At 32.0% G+C, this 24,264-nt stretch overlaps 1 protein-coding gene across 1 annotated transcript; it reads left to right on the top strand.

Moving 5' to 3' along the window:
- The first annotated feature begins 1,936 nt into the window (after positions 1-1,936).
- LOC110826309 (mitochondrial import receptor subunit TOM40-1-like) lies at positions 1,937-15,548 on the top strand. The gene is made up of 11 exons (XM_022056927.2): positions 1,937-2,195; positions 9,623-9,704; positions 9,783-9,882; positions 9,963-10,058; positions 10,572-10,622; positions 10,719-10,784; positions 12,625-12,726; positions 13,680-13,748; positions 13,827-13,910; positions 14,910-15,005; positions 15,240-15,548. The coding sequence occupies exons 1-11, from the start codon at positions 2,066-2,068 to the stop codon at positions 15,291-15,293; spliced, it is 930 nt and encodes a 309-aa protein (XP_021912619.1). The 5' UTR covers positions 1,937-2,065; the 3' UTR covers positions 15,294-15,548.
- The last annotated feature ends 8,716 nt before the right edge of the window (positions 15,549-24,264 follow it).

Here is a 24,264-nt window from a genome sequence, read left to right as displayed (position 1 = left end):
ACAATCTAAAAGCATGATAGTATCTGATTTATCTATTTTATGGTTTAAATGCATGTATTACTACCTTACCTGACTATTGTTTGATTTGGATTTGAGACATAATTACATTACCGGATGCATGTTTATTTATTTATGTGATTATGTTTGATTTGGTAATGGAGACTAAAGGAAAACAGGAAAGGGGTGTGATCAAATAAACAGATGGAATGACAGCCTTACTAGATATCTTAGGAGATGGTAGACAGACCGAGTACATGGAGAACCCTACCGTGAATGTTGTCTCATACCTGACGGGATATGAAGACTTGGTAATTTGGTGCTCATACCGGATGGGGTATGGAGACGACCCGTTTTATCCTCATACCGGACGGGATATTAAGGTTTAATGTCTTGGTGCTCATACCGGATGGGGTATGAGGATAGCCTTATAATTGAGATTGTTAAAGGAAATGGTTCACGTGTAGCGGAGACATTCTTATGAACTCCCATGGATACTAGTAGGCTGGTGAAATAAGAAACGGTTATGATTTGGTTTATTGTTAATGGATATGAATTTATGATATGTTCTATATTACTGATTGTTCATGAAGTTATTATCTATATGGTATTATTATCTCTATAGGTTGTTTTCATAAATTCTACTACGGTAAGTGAACGGTAAATGATTTTATGATTGATAAATGAATTTGCTAAATTTAGTACTCCATTAGTTGTTTTGATTTTATACCAATTTTTACTTATATACCGATTATATAGTGTGATATTTTTACTGAGTTAGTGTAGCTCATCCTTTATTTAACCATTTTAGATCAAGAGGACCTGGTTCTAAAGCTCGATCCGCAAGAAGATTGCAAGTAGATGCTAGATACTTTCTATTTTCTATTATGTTTCTTATTTTTCGTGTTTATTTCAGAGAATTCATTTCGTAATGTTGTTCAGTACTTTTAAGTTATTGTGCAATGGATGTAAATCTTAACATTTTATTTCGTTTTCGCACTTCAATTATTATATATTTCCTTTTAGATTTATGGAGTCGTTACATTAGTTATCTCTCATATTCTATATATATTTACTTTCCTATATTAGTTTGTGTTAAATCCTATTGATTGAGGATTACAATTTGATAGGCTTGACATAGGTAGCCAAGATTGTGTATATTCTCCTATATATATATATTCCTCTTATCTTAATAAAGTACATACAGAAAAACTTCCAGCGAACTCTCTTTAATTTTCTCAATTTGTTTATTATTTTAGAAATATTGGTACATAAATTGATGATAATGTTTTGATCAGTCAAATTCATCTAATTAGTACTAAGTTATATATATTTTTTTAATTTCAGTCAAATTTTTCATTTTTTCAAGATCTTATATATTTTGTGAATAATTTTTCAGTGTATTATTATAAAAATAATAATTTTTATCTTAATAATTATTTAATAATTTATTAAATAAAATTTTATACATTCATAAATTAATTAATTCATAAATATTAATCACAATACAACATAAAATAACATTCAAATAAGAATATACTGAAGTACAACCTAATTCAAATTCGTAATCCCTTAAATAAAAGAATATAATAATTATTAAAAATTAAATAGCTGACTATTAGTAATTTATTTAATTAAATTTTATGTTTGTTAAAAAGGTCAATGTTAGATTATAATTTGATAAAATTGATATAGGTAGTTGTAATTAAAATCAAAATATAATAACTCCTCTATAATTTATCCTAAGAAGAAAATTAATATAAAGAAAATGTTAGGTTGGGATAATTGTTGGAATGCTTCGTTCAATCAAAATTACCAATAATTTGCCCTAACCTATAGAAATATAAAAGCAGAGAAAAAATTAAATTAATTTAATTGAATAAAAAAGAAAAAGGAGAAAGGGCCCCACAAAGGGAAGCCGAAGGTCACATAAAACCCTGGCTAAAACCCCATACGAATAGCCCCGCCTCTCAAACGGAAACCCTTGTTTTTGTCTCTCTTCCTTCACTTACATTTCTGCTGATTGTATCACAATCGAACTCCAGAAAAGCTAAAGAGAGAAGCAGCAATGGCGGGGTTCGTACCAGCTGGTACAACTACGATCCATAACGATGAGAAGAGCAAAACAGATGAGAAAGTGGATTACACCAACCTTCCTTGCCCTATACCGTATGAAGAACTCCATCGCGAGGCTCTCAGTTCAGTATCAAATGCTCTTTTCTATTTTTCCTATCAAATTATTTCTCATTAATGCTTGTGCTTTTTGTTTTAATACCGTCTATTTGTCTATTTCTTAGTTTGATTTTTGTGAATCTTTATGGTTTTGTTTTTGTTTTTTTTTTTTGTGATGCTGTCTATTTAGCCCTTATTGGTTTGCTTTCTAGCCTATTTATTTGCATAGTTATACTTCTGGCTCGTTTACAATGGTAGTTGATGCTATAGCTTCGCCAGAATATGGAAAACCCTAGGTGCTGTTGTCCTTATAGAACTTTTTTCTCCTTATCAAACTTTATACTTAATGATCCTGATATTGTTCTAGATCATTAGCAAGATCAGAATTTATGTGAACAAAATAAATAGAGCAAACTAAAAAAAGCAGAGATATATCGACATTTGACTTATTTTAATTCTTCCCTACTGACTGACAATTATGAAAATAAGTGGGTTATATCATTTCATGGTGGAAAGCGAATTATTGGGACGAGCTGGATTTGAACCAGCGTAGACATATTGCTAATGAATTTACAGTCTGTCCTCGTTAACCACTCGGGAATAGACCTGGGAAGAATCAATTTGAAGTTTATTGATAATCAATGATCAGCTTTCTTTCATACTGCCCTACCCCCAGGGGAAGGCTAGGGATTATAGTCGGCGTCACTTCATCATTTTAACTTCTCTAAGTCAAAATCGCCATGAAACTTTGGTTTCATTCAGCTCCTTTATGGAAGATGATAAATTCCCATATATAATAACATGGGAACGAAATAAAAACAAAAATCAGATCCATAACATCTATATGAGCTTTTCTGTCTGGATTCTGGATTCAGTCTTGGGATGCATTCAATTCAGACAATTTGCTTTATAGATGATCCTTTTAAAAGTGGGAGAGTATAACAATCTTTCTAGTCACTTCATTCTCTATTTATATATTTTTTTATACTTAATAGAATCCTTCGGAAAAGTGTTTTGTTTCCATTGAGCTAAAACAATGTCAATCTGAATTTCCTTCTGGCTTTCTTTTGCTTTCTGGGCTGTTTAAGTAAGGTGAAGTGGAAATGGGTTTTGGGCTTTTTATTGAATAGTCGTCATTTTTAGCTTATTCTCTGAATTTAAGTTGCAGCTTATAGTTCTAGTGGTGAGTATCAGCTGGATTTCTTCTTTGGGGGGCTACCAGAAAATATTTTAAGCAGATCATTTTGGACTAAAAGTGAGTGAATAGCGGAACAAAACCATATTCGTTCGGCCTGCTGCAACATCCTGGGATGTGATACAAGTAGAACTTGTATCTCAGCAGATCTCATGTTCTTTAAGATCAATCTGCGAGAGGAGCAAGGAGAGAGGAAAGGAGAAGAAGAACATTCAGATAGTGGAAGAAGGAAGCTGTTCTATTAATCAAGGAGCATTCTTTTGCACCTTCTCAAGTTTCATTAATAAGGGTGGAAACTACTCCATAATGTGAATAGATGAGTATTTCGTATCAAGTCATTTGAAATATTTGAGACTTGAGTTCAGCTTGAGATTCGAAGCTCAAGTTGAGCTTTATTTTTATCTCAAGCTTGGTTAATGTAAAGAAATAAAAAACTCAAGTTAAGCTGTACAAAAGCTTGTTAAGGCTTTTTAAAAGATAAAAAGATAGGTTGATTAGGTTGTTTCTGCAAATTAACAAAGTAAATTAACAAAACTTCAAATTTAAACAAAAAGCAAAAAGAACCTAAAACATATCCTATAACAAGAAAATTAAAATGAAATGGTCAAACACATAGATAACTAATGTAATAATCATTGGAATAATCCTAGCAAAATCATAAAAAAATTGATTCAATAGACAAAGCCTCTTCAACATTAAACAGGTGTTGGAATTGAGGTTATTTCTCATAGAGGACCAACAAAGGAGTGAAGGAGAACTAGAGCTCTGTAGATAGTGTCAATGACGTTGATGCTTGTGACGAACAATTGCAATGAGACAACAATGATGAATGCTAGAGCTGGTAAGTGAAAGGCAGCAGATTCCGGTTATTGGCTTCAAACTTTTGTAAAAGAAAAAGAATGAAAAGAGATGGGTTAGAGAGAGCAACAATTGGTGATGTAGAACAAATTAGATTAGGAATTTGAGGATAGAAATCTAGATACTAACCCAAAGGTTTCTTAGGCATCACATTTAAAAAGTCTTAGATATCATAATTAAGGTTTTGAGTGTGTTGTACAACTAGAAAACTAAGAAAATGTTAAAGTATTTTATTGAATATTTGATGTTTGTTTCAAAAGTGATATTATGATGATATTTGTAATGCTTCTTTAACCTTTACTGACCAAGAATATTAGTATATTACTAATGCAAATAGAAAACATTAATACTAAAAATAATAAAATCACCAAGTTACTAGACTGTAATAATAATTTTCTAAATTGAATAGTAGTTTTATATTTAATACGATTATGATTTTAATTCAGGCAATCTATGGCTAATTCATTCTTCATCGTTCTCTTCTTGTTGGAAAAGACTCATCTATGAGTTTTGAAGTGGTGAATGATGGATTTTCGAGTCATTTAATTTAGTGGTAAACATAATGGAAATGTATAATTGTTTATGAGTTTGAAATGCTAGGAGCATTGGACTCAATTATTGACTTAGGTTCCTCCTTGGATTGAACTTCTATAGAACTCTACTTAGGTAGTAAAAGATCGTGAATAACCTCAAAATCTATCTTTTAGGAAGATATGACAATTCTTCTTTTTGGGTGTTTAAACTTATTCATCTCTTTTGTTGTAATAGTGTCAAAAATCACACCTGACATGAAGGGATAAGTATTGGTAGATTCAACATAACAATTGTGAAACTAAGGTTGATTTATAAAAATATGTGTGAATATTATAGTAACTACATGACACAATATTGAATCACTATAGGTACCATAACCAATAGAAACAAGACTTTACTAAATACTCAAGTTATCCAATTAAGCTAGTTTATATGGGTGAGGATGTGGTTGAATTAAAAGATTAAACCGTTCAACTGTTGGAACAAGGTTCTTGCACAGTACTTACGGATGACAAGTTTCTTACCTTATTTCTACCACGAATCATAGCAATCAAGAAAGACTTTCAATCTTCTCTCCCTTTAATTGCATAATTGTGCTTAACTACATTTAAGAAAGATAAACTTGTCAATTTTATTGTTCATGATCATTGACTTGTCCTACTCCTTTTGATTTAACATGTTTAAATTTTTTTGATTAAATCAGAGTGCACCTTTAGTAAAGAGGACCACAAAAATGAGAGGAGTCAGAAAAGAGCTATTAGGAATTGTTTAAAATTGCTAAAATAGGTGTAGAAGACGCTAAATCAAACTGAATGAACTGCCTTGGTCAAAGTATACCAAGACACAAATTTGCAATGTTCACTAATGAGTCATGGGCTCATGGGAATTACGCAGTGGTTTTTGGTCACTGGATGACATTAGGGTTCCGGTAGTAGGCTTAGCTTAAGATAGTGGTTACATAACCAGTAGCAGTATGAGACATGACTCTGAAGAAGTTCAGGAACAAAAAAAGTAGCAGCAATGCAAAAGTGCTATAATTAGTGGTGTGCTTTTTGGTGAATTCTTGCGGTGGGGCCTTTGAAGTTGTCTAAATCGACGAGCTCTAATGTCGGTGGTGGGACCAATTTCACTCACTACTTGGTGGTGGTTGGTGAATTGACTAGCAGGTGGTTTGTGGTCTTTAAGGGTTTATGAATTTATGTTTTCTAGGTAAGTCTCTCGTAGATAATGTCAACCTGAAAAATACTAATTCTAATCAGGTCAATAAATAATACTATTAAATATGAAAATTGAGTACTAATAAGAATAAAATAAGTTATTATAATGGTATAGTAGTTTATATTTAATAGAATGATGAGTTTGTGTTTGTACAGAGAGAGATGTTGTGTATGGTGAAAAAAAAGGTAGCTGAGGAAGATGAGTTGCTTATGTTTGTGTTTGTTGACATTTGTGTAGAAGAGAAGAGAAATTGAGACGGGAAAGAAGAAGATGATAAGACCTTCTTTTGGAACGAAGAGTCTTTTCCTGCCATTTTCTCTATTGCGATGTTCAAGGAGGTGAAGGTGGGTGATTGCTTTGATTTGTGGTGGAATATACCTCTCCTTAAGAAATCTTAATGACTAGGAAAGTGATTAGTGGACAACTTTGTGCTCTACCTTGGATAAGATGCACGTAAATCCCTCATGTATGACTAACCTATTTGGAAGTTGACTAAGGAAGGTAAATTTTTGGACGAATCTTTTTTCCTTAGATGCCTTTTCATGGAGGAAAATTTGGAAAACAGAGGCTTCTAGAATTTGGTGTCACTTGTTGATACTTTTGGTGTTTCTTGGGCTTCGCCAGACACAACTAAAGGCTTCTTGTCCTCATACTTCTGGTTTGAGTTTGAAGAAAGAAGCTAAAGCTATTTTGTTGTGAATTCTTTGCTAGATTAAGGGTGATTTGACTAGAAAGAAATGCAAGAATTTTAAGGGCTACTCTTCCCTGTCTATGATTCTTTGGAATAAGCTCTGTCTTAACCCTCCCTTTAGTCCAGGGCACATGGGAACCTTAAAGATTTGTTGTTTTCTTCATTTGGTTAGCTAGTTTTATCAAGATTAGTTGGCTTGTCTTTCCCTTTCTTTACGTGAGGATATCTAATCCTCCCTTTTGTGTTCCTTAATGAAGGCTTCCCTTTGATCTTTTTTTTTCTTGCCTTGGAAAGAATTCTCACCATTTGCAATATCATGAAGAGTAGACATATGTTAATATATGCTTTTTGTGCTAGAGAGAGTGTGAATCCCTTGGTCACCTACTGATTTGGTGCAGGAAATCTGAAAGACTTGGATTCTCTTAGCTTGATGAATTGTAGTTGGGTTACTGGGTATGTGAAGAATGAGCTCTGAGCTTGCACTGGTCTCTCTGTTGCTATGTCTAAAAGCAAGCTTTTCCCTCTTATTCATTTTGGATACCTTTTAGGAATTACTTCTCTTCTCATGTATATACCTGGGATCAGTCGTTTTGGGATCATTGCTTTAGGACTTTGGGTTTTCTGTAGGTCATCCACTTGTGATGAGACTGAATTTCCTAACTCATTAAACGTTTTTTTTTTGGCTCTATTTTATTAAGATTTTTACCCAGTGGCACACCATGGCACCTCTATTTTGATGAACTTTCCTTCTTAAAAGGAAAAGGAGATGAGATGGGCTAGATGCATTGATGGAATTTGCCCATGTGTAGAAGATGAGTTGGTAAAATGAAAACCTAAGGTTCAGTATTTATATTTATGATTACAAATATAAATTAAATTTTTTTATTATTGAGTTGAAATATCGTATATTCTTTCATTTATGGTTATGAATATAAATTAAGTTCATCTCTTAATGAATTGAAATGATTATAATATATAATAATCAAGTTCAGTTTATTTTAATGAGCCTTTTTTTAGAATTGAGTTTCATCCATTCTTAGTCATACTTGAGCTCGACTTTGATTGAACTTGAACCAAGTTTTGATTGAGCCGAATCCGAACTTTCTGGTACCAGGCTTGGCTTATTGCCACCTTCGCTCGTCGGTCATCTCATTTAGCCTGTTCCCTCATAAGTTCATGCCTGCAGAGAGATTAAAATGCTAAGCAGATGGAGAGCAATAGGGATTCAAGAAACATGGATCAGGAAAGATCAACAATCAGCTGCCAATTTCAATGCTTCTTGGGGAAACTATTTTCACCCCCTTTTGGATGATGTGATTTCTAGTTTCTGCACTGTACTTCCCAGAAAGAACGATGTTGCAGCCTCTGCCTGAACCCTATACTATTAGATATAGTAAAATGAGCTTTTCGTTGGATAAAAAAGTGGGATAAAACATTATATGTTGATTGTCAAGGTGTTTTGGCACTTGCATGCTGCCCCTAGATACTTGTTAAACATGGTTGAGCTTGTGTTTGATTCTCCCTTGTTAATGGAAGTTGGAATGATGAAACATTTGAAGACCTGGTGTCTTTAGTGGCCAAAGTTGGAGCTCATGAAAGAAGTGTTTATTTGGGTAGGGTTTCTACACAAGAAGATGAACGCCAATTTGCATGTGTAGATATCATATTGAAAGGTGTTGAGTTGGATGAATTTTTCAAAAGGTGATAAAACTGGGGCATTAGGACTTTGCCTTATGGGGTTGAGTCGCGGCCTGTGGCATTGTTCGTGGGACTGAAATTGGACAAAGGAAGTAAGATGAAAAGTATAATTTGATACTTGAGAATGATATTCCCGTTTAGTATAACTCTGTGAGTGCTCTGCTATTTAATTGTTTGTCCACCTGTTGTTGGCATGTGTGCACTCTATTATCTAAACCTTTAAGTACTTTGGTGGAGAGGTCTTTTATGAGAGATGAGAATAAATTGTAATGGATGGTATTTTTTTCCTAAAAAAAGTGAAGATTATTTGACTTTTGCTCTTCTAATTTAAATATCATTCATTTAATATATTGATAACATTGCTTCCCGCCTGATATTAGTAAGAGTTTTCTGAACCAGGTTTATATTACAGAGGATTGTGTTGGTGTAGCAATAATTATTTATTAAGTCAGTTCATAATTTTTTTTTATTAAAAAAAAATCAGTTCATAATTTTTAATATTCTTTGCATATTTTGATAAAGACATTCAATATTCTATGCAAATTTGGGATAATATGGTGGTTTTGGCTTCTTTATGGGCTAGGCCACATGGGTTTTTCGGGAATTTGCCTTTTATCTAAAAGTAATTAGGAGGCTATTCTATGATGAGGCCTGTCCATTCTTTCTTGTTTTCTAATTACTTCTTTGTACAAGAATGACATGTCCTTACTCTTTTTGTAATTGCTTCTGCCCTTCTTAATAACATCTTTTCTTTTTTAATACAAAAAAGGTGGGTTCTTGATACTTCTTTGATAAAAAAAATTGAGGAAACAACGAGGTTGTAGCCAAGTAAAAGATTAGGTTCTTTTGTGCTGTTAGTGTGATGTAATAAGGCTTCAGTTTGTCTCCATTCTGATAGAGTGAGTTTCCACTTCCAACTGCATTTTGAATCTTGGTGTAGATTGTAATATAGTTTTGGGCATGGCGTGCAACTATTGGATGGTTATAGGTTTCATATTACCTGTGATTTGAGTGGGTGGAGAATATGTTGGTAATCATTTCTTGTCTTTTATGTTTCATATAAATATGTGTGGGTGTGTGTTTCATTTCTTATCCTCTCTGTGCTATGACTAAGTGGAACTGGATGTTTAATGATACCGCAATATTGTTATGGTGCACTCAGAGCCAGATGATAAGTGCATAATTCAGGTGCTGGAAAATGGCGTAGGCTATTATTTTGTTAATATGTAGAAGTTAACTCTCTTGAGCATGTTTGGCAGTGTCTTTGAAGCCAGAACTGTTTGAGGGGTTGCGCTTTGATTTTACCAAGGGACTGAATCCAAAATTCTCTCTGAGTCATAGGTATCATGAGCTTAGCTAATGCTGTTTAACATTCTTCACTTAATTTCTTATTGAATATGGTCATTTTGTCTTCAACAGTGTGCTTATGGGACCAACAGAAATTCCTTCCCAGTCTTCTGAGACTATTAAAATCCCTACTGCTCACTATGAGTTTGGTGCTAACTTTATAGACCCGAAGGTAGATGGTTGCTATCAAAGTTAATTATCTAGAATCTATTTAAGGGCCAGTAACAGTGGGGACGGTGATAACTTTTGCAGCTGATGCTTATCGGGAGGGTCTTGACGGATGGTAGACTAAATGCAAGGGTGAAGTGGGATTTGACTGATACTCTTACGTTGAAGGCTAATGCTCAGGTAAAATATTTATTATTTCCAGAGATTTTATCCTCCTTTTGGGTCCATTTGTGGAGGAGAAAAATGATGGGGGGCAGAGGAGGGCGTGAGGGGACAATGAGTATAATATGGTCCCGAACAAAAAAAATTATGGTACGCTTACCATCAAAAGAAAAAATATATGGTCCCCAACAAAATATTAGTTGGGGGAGAAGAATGTGCTGAATGGAAATAACTGAACTAATATTATGCTCTGAATACCAAATTATCCTTATTTCCTTCCATCTCTTTCTCCTGATTTCCCATTCCCAAATAGATTAGGGTTTCTGTTGTTGGAGCTGGGAATACACATCCTTGTGTTACTACCTATTTTGTATGTTTAGCATTGTGGATAATGTGGTAGATATGCCACTTCCTGGTTATAAATAGTATCATAAATTATTGATGCTCATGTTCCATTATTACAGAGGTAAAATTTGTATTCTTTTTAATGTGGTAGTTACTTGTGTAACTTTTTCTTGTGTTATTTTCCAGCTTACCAATGAGCCTCATATGTCACATGGGATGGTTAACTTTGATTACAAGGTCTATTTCCCTTCTCCATATTGAATATTTTTTAGAGGTTTAGTTATGGAATATGCACGTTTTCTTATTGCTTGTTTGATGTATACACATTTATAGGGCAAAGACTATCGAAGCCAGTTACAGCTGGGGAACGGTGCCTTATTGGGAGCCAGTTATATACAGGTAAACCTATTATTTTAGTCTAGTGATAACTGTTATATTTAATTCATGTATTGCACAAATTGGCATAAAGAATTGTATAATTGTCATGTTTAATTGGATATCTTCTCTTGAAAAGTCTATTTTTAAGAATGCATATGAAAAACGTGGCATTCTAATTAAGTATTTATTGGATATTAAGTGTAGAATATTAAATTCAAACTGTCTGCACCTTTTTTTTGAGAAGGTAAGTCAATTAACAAGACACTGGTGGGTGCCATCATATATGAAAGAATCTGTGCATCAGCCAACCTAAAATATAAATTTACCTTAGGCAGGCCTAAACTACAGTTATAGCAAGGATCTTTCAGTTCCGAAGACCATGGAAACCTCATGCAATACTGCGGCCTGGATGCTTTCAGAGATATCTTTTGGTCTATGCATAAGACCCTATGTTATTTTCTCCAAGGCCATTTCCTTTAAGATATTTTTGATCTCTTCTTTCTGAGAGAGTTGTAAATCTTTTGTACATGGGTTGTAGCATCTTGTTGCCTCTTTAATATTACTTTCTTTTCCCTTTTAAAAATGTTTTGGCCTATGCATATTCACACAAACGAAATTGGTCCAAGTCTCTGCTCAAGTAGTTTCCTCTTATTTCTAGTGTTGTAAGTGATTTTGCAGTATGGATTAGCTATTAAAACATAAATAAATCTAAATACAAGCCAGGCTGTTGTTGGTAGGCGGCAGGAAACATAAAATGGAGCAGGCCGTTATTGCACGATACAAAAGAAATCATGGTTTTCGAGTCTTCCATAGATAATTGGGAAGAAACAGAGTGGCATGTGAAAGTTATGAGGATCTCATGGTGCGAAATTAATGATTATGAGACTTCTAAATATAGTCTCCTCCACAGCAATTAGTAGGAGTAATGACCAACCAATTTGAAGACTCAACACTAGATGGTCTTTCTCAGTTAGGTCTTTCTATAAGTATTTGGCTGAGAACACCACAGTTACCAATTTTCCTTTTAGGCAAATATGGAAGATTAATGCTCCATCCGAAGTTGCTTTCTTGGCGTGGAAAGCAGGTCGTGGGTGTATCTTTACTATTGAGAAATTGATGGGAAAGGTTGTCTAACGGCTGCTTTTATGCAAGAGGAAGGCGGAGTCTTATAATCACATTCTTTTTTGGTGCCCAATTGCATATAAATTATGGACAGTGACCTACGGGCTATTAGAGATTAGTTGGTTGATGATTGGGTTAGTTGGGTGATGATTGGGTCGATTAGGGAAGAGATTGAGCTTGGAGGGGTATTAGTAGAGGGAGGGATAGTGTGAGTCTTATTCCTCTTGCTATCTTTTGGGTAGTGTGGATGATGATTTTGAGAGGGTTAGAGGTGGAGGGTTCTAGACCCTTGGTCTTTTAGTAATGGGTCATCCTCTTTACACAATTGATGATTTTGGGGATCTCATTAACTTTCTAATTGACATGTAAATATCTTTTTAATATGGGTTTACATTCTTTTGGTGCAAATATAATAAATATCATACCATACATTTTATCTCAAAAAATATATAAAATAAGAGGCGAAGTTAATTTGTTTTATTTTTAGCCGAATTAAATGATATCACAAGGAAGTAAATACTTTGCCTTTGCCTTATCAAAAGGAATCTTGCAAGCTGTGATCTGCTGCTAGTTGTTAAACATTTAGTACTAAATAAACTCTTTCTATTGTGCTGTGTGATTTTTTATTGCTTTCTGCAGATTCACTCTGATGCTCATGTGCTTATTTTAGGAGAATGACTGTACAATTGTCACCATAGGCTAATTGTCAATGTCACTGAATTTGTCAATGTTCTTGTAGAGTGTGACTTCATACTTGTCTCTGGGTGGTGAGATATTTTGGGCTGGTCAGCACCGAAAGTCCGGAATTGGTTATGGTGCTCGATATGAAACGGATAAGATGGTAAGACCAAGATCTTAATGTATAAGTTTGTGAAATTTCAGGTGCTGATATATTAAGTTTGTAAATTTCGGGTGCTGATAATATATTTAATGTATAGCCTTCTAGACTTGTTTCCTTATTTTTCTAATACATGCAATAATGGTTGTTAGTTAGTGCTGATATTTTTAGCTCTGCCTTGACCATGTCACAGACTGGATATTCATCAGATATTTTCCTACAAAATGTCCAAGAAACCATTTTTCCATTTCATTTCCAGTGACTTCTGACATATCAGCTTGTATGTTTAATTTGCCATAGTATCTCAATTCAGGACATCAAGCCTGCATATATGTTTTCAAGAGCAAATTTTTGCATGGTTCCTAATTGAGATAGTATTTCAATTAATCTGAGCATATTCTAGATTGATTTTTGGTTTTGGCTGTTGGTTAAATATCTGAAATGCAAGGAATGAGAATGGCTGCACCTATAGCTTTTTGGGTCATCAAATTAATGTTCCAAGATGGTAATTATTTATATGGGGGACTCTGAAGCACTGCTGCTCCGCACAGTTGGTTTTTTAATGCACCATTTCTGCAATAGAACCATCAATGCTCATATTACAGGTTTTCTTTTTAATGCTTGGTTAATAGGGGAGGGAATGTTCTTCAATTTTCTCTCGTCTTACTTGGAAGATAGGATATGGCTGGTTTGGAATCTCCATTTTTTAGATACTACATTCTGGAGTAACAAGTGCTGATATTTTGCCAGGCATTACTGGACTGGCACTTTTGTCATGGTTATCCTTTTTATTTTGAATGTGACTGTGGTTGTAAGATTTACTTATCTTGTTCTCCTTGCCCCCATGTGGTTATTAATTTTTTATTGTAGAGAAAAATTTATGATTGATTGACTAACTTTTTATTTTAGTTAAACATGGGATTCTCACCTCGGACCAATTAAAAAATTCTTCGTAGGTTGGAACAGCACAAGTTGCTAGCACAGGAATGGTTGCTCTTAGCTATGTTCAGAAGGTATCTGAGAAGGTAAGAACATTAATCTTAGTGAATTTGGTTGTATTTATCATCTGCTATATTTCTGAGACTTTCTTTTTTCTTTCTAAGGTTTCTCTAGCATCTGATTTCATGTACAACTATATGTCAAGAGATGTCACAGCTAGTGTTGGTTATGATTACATCCTAAGGCAGGTAAGACGAATGAACAACATGTTTGATTCTTGTTAATAATATTTTTCTTTTCTGGAAATTCAAGTCACAATCTTTTCCATTGGATGTTAATACTCACTTCTAAGTACTGTTAAGATTTCACTTAAATGCTAAGGTGAGAGAATGCCCTGTAATGGTTTTGTGCTGTGAATAAACTGGACAATAAGGGCTACTAGGTAGCATGTGTATTTTTACGCACCTTGACGACAAACACTAAGTCTGATGAAGTATTCTGTTTTACTTGTATCATAGTCCTCTCATAGTCTCTTCATTTAAAAATTAGCTGAAAGATTGCTGAATGTCAAATTGCATGAGTTCAGATACTAACCATTTACCAAAAGCAACGTTTTTATCTTATTGCATGCATGTAACAAGCAGTTGAAAGATAGCCGAAGTTTGACTGTCATTTCTGTTCAAAGTGTGCCCTGATATGATAAGTCATTGCAAAGTGTGCATCCGTGATTACTGGTCTTTCTCCCTATAAATAAGTTTTTATGATCCCAGGAGGAGGAAAATTAATTGAGAGAAAAATGCCAGTTGGTCATTTCACTTCTCGCTGAGTACCTGAGTCTCTGAACAGTTAGCTAGATTGATTGGTTTGGTCATGACACTTGTAAATCTTTTAATTGAATTGATGTCAATGCTCATAATCTTAGCTTTTGCTAAATCTGATAAATATGATGATAAGACCATTTCTTAATGGGCTCAAGCTAGTGGACTTGGTGCTCCACTTGTCTTTGTGGTCCTTTGGTACTTTCGTAAGTATAGCATTTGTTACTCATAGTCTGTTGATCTTGTCTAAATTACTGAAGATAATTGGTGATAGTCATCTTTTGAATCTAAAAGTTCCAGTTATGGATATATATATTTTATATATATGTTCATTAACTTAGATTCTTTATTTTGAAGTGTCACGTTGTTTTAAAGAATAAGAAGAATGTAACTAATATTTTCTACTTTGACTCTTCGTGGTTGTTTCAGTGTCGTCTTAGGGGAAAGATTGATTCTAATGGTTGCACTGCTGCTTTTCTTGAAGAACGACTAAATATGGGTCTTAATTTTGTTCTTTCTGCCGAGGTGAGGGGCTCTGTAGATAACAGAGAATATATTCCACTCGCTAGTTGTTTCCTTTTTCCTCTTTTTTAAATGCAATTTTTATTGAAAACCTAGTCTGTACTGGCTGTTTATTAGGGGCCATGGGCAGCATCCTGAGGCCTGTGGTATTGTTTTATATGAGAGTTTCAACAGTAGAATCTTCTTTATTTTATTTAGTAATTTACTTAATTAGTTTCCAAATTGTATGTTTTGCAGCTAGATCATAAGAAAAAGGATTACAAGTTTGGGTTTGGGTTGACGGTGGGGTAATAGATTTGAAGGCTGGTTAATGAAATTTGACATAAGAGGTTCATCATCAGCAACTAGACTGAGGGAGTTGTGAGCCATCTTTGCTTTTGTTTGAAGAGGAAAAAGAATTTGTTTAGTACTGTCTTTCTAATAACAATTGAGCAATTTTAGCAGAGCTGCTATACTCATTGTTTTGGCAGTTGATACTGTCAATTTGGGATATGACTTTATAGTTGTAGTATTTAAATCAATGGAATTGGAGATATTTGGTTTTGAGTTTGTTTCCTGTTTGAATTTTAATCTTGATATTTTTTGTTATATCAATTTGGAGTACTTTTAAGAAGTTGTATTGAAATCGATAAAAAGTTTTTATTTATATTGTTTGGTGTTTTAGGATTATATACTTAATTGGTAGTTTTACATTGTTGTCAAATTTAAAGTGTCCTAGGCACTAAACTAGATTGTATTATTTAAAATAATATAATTATTTACACGGTCAATTTCTTAAGAGGGTTGGAGGAATTGTTTTATAAATATTTACATGGCAGGTCGTAAATAAAAGTGTATAAAAAATGATGGAATAATTAATAAATATGCAAACATAAAAGCTGATAAATTATGTAATTTATTTATAATGTAGTATATTGGCATAGCTGTTAGGTTTTACATAAATTAAGGACAGTCAGAAAGCGAGTCTGTTTTTTTTTTAATTCGTTCTCTTATTTACCTTTTCACTTTCACAGAACTTCAATGTCAATTCTGCATATCTTATATAACTAATTGACATATACTGTTTAGGTACAATAATAATATAGAAAGTAATATTTTAATTCTAATTTAATGAAATAATCGTAACTGACTACAAATTTTAGTTTTAATTTAAATAATAATAATAATAATTTAATTGAAGAAGCAAAAGTAAACAAAAATACAAATATAAAATTTAATGTGCTCTTAAATTTTATCGTTACAAATATTTTCGCATATGGTAACCAATTTAGAATTTTCTAATATAAAAATATATGTAGTTTTTTTTCAATATTTAGTTAAAATTTAATTAATTATCAAATTTGAAATAAATTATTGATCTGTTTCTTCATTCAAATCTTATTTATTTTGAAGATGTTTCAAAATTTACATATTTAAAATATATAAATATGCGTGTATTTATTTTTGGATCTTTTAAATATTCTAATTTATTTATTTTATATAAATTAAAACAATCTCAAAATTAATTTAGAGAATTTTAATTTAATATTTTTAAACTAATTAATCAGTAAAATAATTTCAATACAAATAAAAAAATAATCATAAAAATAAAAGATAGAATTTATATAAAAAAACCCTCTAAAGAAAAAAATCAAGGAATAAATTTAAAATTAAATTTACTATTACAGAAATTAAATATACAATGTTCTAAAAAAATACATAAATTCTTCTAACTAAATTTAGTCTCTCCTAAATGATTACACAAAGATAATTAGAGATAATAATTATCTAAAAAAAATTAATTCAAAAATTATCAATCTTTGTCAACAAACAAGATAACCAACCAACCAACCAACCCTTTCTCTCCTCGATTTGCATGCGTGAGAGTGAGAGAGAACCCAATTTTTTTTTTTTTTACTTTTCTGGTTCTGCTTTTTCTATCCTTTTTTTTTTTTTTTTTTTTTTTTTTTTTCAGACTTCCGTGTAACATATGCATACAAGATATGAAACTGCAGCCCTAATTTTCCTTCTGTTTTTTTTTTCTTTTTAATTTACTAATTTACCCTTTTGGGCTGGACACAAAAACCAACATATGTATATATATTTTGCATGAATGAACGCAAATCTTTTAAGTGATTCAACTAAAAAGTCACGGTGATTCTCTTCTTTTTTACTCATCTTCTTAGAACCCAACAAAAATTTACAACTAAATTCTTATACACTTTTTTCAATAAAGCCAAATCATTATATATATTTAATTAATTAGATTGGTGATTAAGAAATCAACATAAATTCATCTGCCCATATATAATACACCAATAATATATTAAATTTATAATGGTATAATAATTATTTTAGAAATAAAACAGTTAAGAAGAAAGACTCAGATAGCAAATTCACAAAAACCAGACTTTGAAGCCGTGAGAGACAGCCATTCTCTCTGCGTGCAAAAATTTCTGTGTTTAGTGTAATGTTCCAGTTTAGACTTTGACTTTTATTTCTATTTTCAGTTTAGCTGTTCCTGAAAATAGTAAAATGACCAATTACACTAATTAATATTGATTAAATTTATTAATCTCATATTTTCTTTTAGGATCTAATACACAGTCTAATTTATATGTTAAATTATGTTTGGATTTCTATTATCACGACTTGATTTTCTTGATGCTTTTGTTTTTTGAACTCTGCTCTCTTTATCTTTCCCTCTCGGCTAACCCTCTCTCATCTCTCTATCTTTTGTTGCTAAGCTATTTAATTTTCACACAAGTCTAGTTAATTTATCACTCAACAATCATTTCTCATCGCCATTATATTCTCTTTTTCTTCTTTTTTTTTTCTCTCTTATGTTGTATTCTGGAGTTTTCTACACTAATCAACATTTAACTATAGTCAGTTTTTACATAATTTCAGTTAACTGATGTGTTTAATCGTCATTATTTATCATCTCATTAGTTATTTCTAATAATCTTATATGTGTGTGTATATATATAAATGCTATGCAATATTTAGTGTGAAGTATATATGTGCTAATGTTTATCTGCACGTGTGTATATATGTATATTTGTAATGTTTATAAAAAAATTTCTCAGTAGAAAAAGAATGAGACAACTAGGCGAGTGCATCTCGTACAGCTATTGATTTTGGCACCTCTATCTTCTACAAGATAGGTCCATTTTTTTTGTCTTCTTAAATTTTTTACTTCATATTATTTTCCTACTTTAGTGTCTTTTTATAGCTTGTGTTTAGTTTTTTTTAGCTTCTTGGGCTTCCTTCTTTACTTCACTTGGTGTATTTTGGTTTAGCCTCGCATAGTGTTGAGTTTGTACTAACTGCTTTTACTATGTTTTTTTGCTGATTTTTTAAAAATAAATTTTTATCCAATTTTTTCTAGTCATAACAAAAATATTTATAATAATAATAATAGTGATAAAATGCGATAAAAGAAAAAATTTAAGCGATGCACATACTTTTATTATTATAATTTGATTTAATTTTAAAAAAAAATTATTTTTATTTTTTTTAATATAGTTAAAAAATAGAGAAAAATAGAAAAAAAAAAAGGAAAAGAAAACAAAGTTGAAAAAGAAAAGCAAAAAAAAAAAAAAGAGCCGAAAATAGATTTGGAATGAGTGTGAATGTAAAATCATTAACATAAAAAGATGCTTTATCCCAAAAAGAAAAAAGAACACCAACCCACATTTTGAAAAGCTAGGTCCAAAACAAATTTAAGCTTGGAACAACGGCAGTGAAGATCTGCTTCTTCAAGTTTAGGGCTCGAATCTGAGTCCGATCTGAGCGGCTAACATGGGCCCAACAGGCTTATGCTAGGTTTTGAGCTACAGGCTCAAGTCTAAGGCTGAAGGAAGAAAGAAAAAAAAGGAAAGTAAGGGAAACAAATAAAAAAAAATAAGAATTTTCTTCCGATATGGGTTTGGGCCAGTGGGCTATTCAAATTTTGGGTTGTGGGTTGAGACCCACAGCAAACAAGCAACAGAAAAAAGGAATCCAGTTGGGCTTCGAGAGAAAAAAATTTGTATTATAATAATAATTTTTTTAAAAAAATAGCTAAGAGAAAAGACTTGAGAGCAAATTCACAAAAACCAGACTTTGAAGCCGTGAGAGGGAGTCATTCTCTTTGTGTGCAAAAACTTCTGTGTTTAGTGTAATAGTTCAGCTTAGACTTTGACTTTCACCTCCATCCTCAGGTTAACTGTTCCTGAAAATAAAAAAATGACCAATTATACTAATTAGTATTGACTAAATTTTTTAATCTCAAACCTTCTTTTAGGGTTTGATACGAAGTCTAGTTTATATGTTAAGCTATGTTTAGTTTTCTGTCAACGCGGCTTGATTTTCTTGATGCTTTTGTTTTCTAAACTCTCATCTCTTTATCTTTACCTCTCGGTTAGCTCCCGCCTCTCTCTATCTTTTGTTGCTAAGGTATTTAATTTTCACACAAGTCTAGTTAATTTATCACCCAACAATCCCTTCTCATTACCATTATCTTTTCTTCTTCTTCTTTTTATCTCTTCTGCTGCATTTTGGAGCCTTCTGCACTAACCAACATGTGACTGCAGTTAGTTTTTACATAACTTTAGTTAACTGAAGTGTCTAATCATCATCATTTCTCATCTCATCAGTTATTTCTAATAATTATATATATGTGTATATATATAGACGTTATGCAGTATTTGGTATGAAGTATATATGTGCGTATGTACATATGCACGTGTGTGTGTATATATGTACATTTGTAATGCTTATGAAAAAAAATCTCAGTATAAAAAGGAGACAACCAAGCAAGCGCTCTTACAGTTATTGATTTTGGCCTCTTTATCTCCTACAAGCTAGGTCTATTTTTTTTTTGTCCTCTTCAATTTTCTGCTTCATATTATTTTCCTGCATAGTTTTCTTTTTGTAGTCCGTGCTTTGTTTTTTGGCTTGTTGAGTTTCTTTTGGTCTGTTGCTTCGCTTGGTGTGTTTTGGTTTAGCCTCGCGTGGTGTTGAGTCTATGGTGATTGTTTTTACTAATTTTTAAAAGAATAATTTTCATCAAATTTATTCCAATTATAACAAAAATATTTATAATAATAATAAGAAAATGCGATGAAATAAAAAATTTAGGTGGTTCACACATTATTATTATTATTATTATTTGATTTAATTTTTAAATTTGTTTATTTTTATTTTTTTAATATAAAAAATTAATTGAAAAAAAAAAGAAAAAAAGGAAAAGAAAGAAAATTGAAAATAAAAAGCAAAAAAAAAAGCCGAAAATAGATTTGGAACGGGTGTGAATATAAAATCTTTAACATTAGAAGATGCTTTATCCTGAAAAGAAAAAAAAAAAAACTAACCCACAATCTGAAAAGCTATGTTTGGCTTCCCATCAAAGTTGCTTGATTTTCTTGATGGTTTTATATTATGAACTCTTTTTTCTTTATCTTTCCCTCTCAGCTAGCTCCCTCATCTCTCTATCTTTTGTTCATAAACTATTTAATTTTTCAGCAGGTTTAGTTAATTTATCATCGAACAATCCCTTCTCATCGCCTTTATCTTCTTTGGAGCCTTCTACACTAACCAACATCTGATTGCGGTTAGTTTTTACATAACTTCAGTTAACTGGTGTATCTAGTCATCATCATTTCTCATCTCATCAGTTATCTCTAATAATCCTATTTATATGTGTATATATATATATTGACGCTATACAGTATTTAGTGTGAAGTATATAAATACGTATGCATACGTGTACATGTGTGTGTATATATATGTACATTTATAACGCTTAAAAAAATGTCTATGTAGAAAAAAGAGACAACCAAGCGAGCGTTCCTCTTACAACTATTGATTTTGGTCTCTCTATCTTCTATAAGCCAGGATTATTTATTTTTTCTGTCTTCTTTAATTTTTTGCTTCATAGTATTTTCCTGCTCAACTGTCTTTTTGTAGTCCATGTTCAATTTTTTCCTTTCTTAGGTTTCCTCCTGTCTGTTGTTTCACTTGGTGTGTTTTGGATTAGCCTCGTGTGGTGTTTAGTCTGTGGTGGCTGCTTTTACTTTATTTTGTTGTTGATTTTTAAAAGACATTTTTTATCCAATTGTTTTTCAGTTATAACAAAATTATTTACAATGACAATAATAGTAAGAAAATGCGATGAAACGAAAAACTTAGACGGCTCACATACTTTTATTATTATAATTCAATTTAATTTTAATTTTTTTTATTTTTATTTTTTAATATAGTTTAAAAAGAGAGAAAAATAGAAAAAAAAAGGAAACGAAAGGAAAGTTGAAAATGAAAAACAAAAAAAAAAGTTGAAAATAGATTTGGAATGGGCGTGAATGTGACACTTTTAACATTAAAAGATGCTTTATCCCGAAAAGAAAAGAGAGAATCAACCCACAATCTGAAAAGCTAGATCCAAACAAATTCAAGCTTGGAATGGCGACAGCAAATATCTGTTTCTTCAAGTTTGGGGCTCGGATTCAGATCTGATCCGAGCAACCAACATGGGCCCAACATGTTGTTGCTGGGTTTTGAGCTACAGGCTCAACCCTTAGGCCGAAGGAAGAAAGAAAAGAAAGGAGAAATAAGGGAAAAAAAGAAAAAAACATTAGGATCTTTTTTTTCTGTTATGGGCTTGGGCTTGTGGGCTGTTCAGATTTTGGGCTGTGGGCTGAGACCTACAGCAAACAAGGAAGAGAAAAAAGGAATCCGGTTGGGCTTTGAGAAAAAAAAACAAATGATATAATAATTTTTTTAGAAAAAAATAGTTAAAAGAAAAGACTCGAGAGCGAATTCACAAAAACTAGACTTTGAAGTTGTGAGAGGGAGTCATTCTCTTTGTGTGCAAACACTTTTGTTTTGAGTGTAAACCTCCAGTTTAGGCTTTAACTTTCACTTCCATTCTCAGCTTAGTTGTCCCTGAAAATGACAAAATTACCAATTACACTAACTAGTATGGATTAAATTTATTAATCTTAGACATTCTTTTGGGGTCTGATACACAATCTAGTTTATATACTAAACTATATTTAGCTTCCCATCAACGCGGCTTGATTTTCTTAATGCTTTTGTAATTTGAACTCTTCTCTCTTTATCTTTACCTGTCGGCTAGCTCCTTCGTTTCTCTGTCTTTTTTCCTAAGCTATTTAATTTTCACACAGGTCTAGTTAATTTATCACCCAATAATCCCTTCTCATCATCGTTATATTCTCTTCTTTTTATTCTTCTCCTCTTTTTAGCTGTATTCTGTAGCCTTCTACATAAAACAACATTTGACTGCAGTTAGTTTTTACATAACTACAGTTAACTGTTGTATTTAATCATTATCATTTCTCATATCATCAGTTATCTCTAATAATCCTATATGTGTGTATGTATATATATAGATGCTATACAATATTTTGTGTGAAGTATATATGTGTCTATGCATACGTGTACTTGTGTGTATATGCGACACTCCTCTTACAGTTATTGATTTTGGTCTCTCTATCTTTTACAAGCCAGAACTATTTATTTTTTTTGTTTTCTTCAATTTTCTGCTTCATAGTATTTTCATGCTCAACTATTTTTTTGTAGTCCGTGTTTAATTTTTTTCTTATTGGGTTTCCTTCTATCTGTTGCTTCGCTTGGTGTGTTTTGGTTTATCCCCACGTAATTTTGAGTCTGTGATGGTTGTTTTTACTTTATTTTGTTGCTGATTTTTAAAAGAAAAATTTTCATCTAATTTTTTTCAATCATAACAAAAATATTTATAATGATAATAATAGTAATAAAATGCGATGAAACGAAAAATTTAAACAGTTCACATACTTTTATTATTATAGTTTGATTTAATTTTAAATTTATTTATTTTTATTTTTTTAATATAGTTTAAAAAAGAAGAAAAATGAAAAAAAAGAAAAAGGAAAAAAAAAGTTGAAAATGAAAAGCAAAAAAAAAAAGCTGAAACTAGATTTGGAATGGGTGTGAATGTAAAATATTTAACATTAAAAATTATTTATTCCAAAAAGAAAAAAGAAAACCAACCACAGTTTGAAAATGTTGGTCCAAACTATTTTAAGCTTGGAATGACGACATCAAAGATCTGCTTCTTCAAGTTTGCGGCTCGAATCCGATTGAGCGGCTAGCATGGGCCCAAGAGGCCTGTGCTCGGTTTTGAGTTACAAGCTCAAGCATGAGGCCAAAGGAAGAAAGAAAAAAAAGGAAAAGTAATGGAAAAAAAAGGAAAAAATTTAAGATTTTTCTTCCGATATTGGTTTAGGCCTATGGGCTATTCAGATTTTGCATTGTGGGCTGAGACCCATAGCAAATAAGGAAAAGAAAAAATGAATCCTATTGGCTTCGAGAGAAAACAATTGTATAATAATTATTTTAGAAAAAAAAGGTATGAAAAAAGACTCAAGAGCGAATTTACAAAAAACCAGACTTTGAAGCTGTGAGAGGGAGTCATTCTCTCTATGTGCAAAAACTTATGTGTTTAGTGTAATGCTCCAACTTAAGCTTTAACTTTCAACTCCATCATCAGTTTAGTTGTTTATAAAAATGGTAAAATTACCAATTATACTAATTAATATTAACTAAATTTATTAATCTCAAACATTCTTTTGGAGTATGATACGCAGTCTATTTTATATGCTAAGCTATATTTAGCTTCCCATCAATGCGGCTTGATTTTCTTAATTATTTTGTTTTCTGAACTCTACTCTCTTTATCTTTCTCTCTCGGTTAGCTCCCTTCTCTCTCTATCTTTTATTTTTAAGCTATTTAATTTTCACGTAGATCTAGTTAATTTATCACCTGGTAATCCCTTCTCATTACTATTATCTTCTCTTATTCTTCTCTCTTCTGCTGCATTTTGGAGCCTTCTATACTAACCAATATCTGATTGCGGTTAGCTTTTACATAACTTCAGTTAACTGATGTGTCTAATCATCATCATTTCTCATCTCATTAGTTATCTTTAATAATCTTATATGTGTGTGTATATCGACAATATGCAGTTTTTAGTGTGATTTATATATGTGTGTACATATGCATGTACTGTATGTGTATATATGTACACTTATAACGCTTATAAAAAAATGTCTTAGCAGAAAAAGAATGAGACAACAAGGCGAGTGCTACTCTTATAGCTATTGATTTTGGTCTCTTTATCTTCTACAATCCAGTTCTATTTTTTTTTTCTGTCTTCAATTTTCTGCTTCATATTATTTTCACACTCAGCTGTCTTTGTGCCGTCCGTTTTTAGTTTTTTTGCTTATGGGGTTTCTTTTAT

Source organism: Carica papaya, chromosome 6 (genome assembly GCF_054855325.1).
Source record: "Carica papaya isolate Zhongbai chromosome 6, ASM5485532v1, whole genome shotgun sequence".
NCBI lineage: Eukaryota > Viridiplantae > Streptophyta > Magnoliopsida > Brassicales > Caricaceae > Carica > Carica papaya.
The sequence above is the reverse complement of the archived record's forward strand: the minus strand, read 5'-3'. Positions and strand labels throughout refer to the sequence as shown.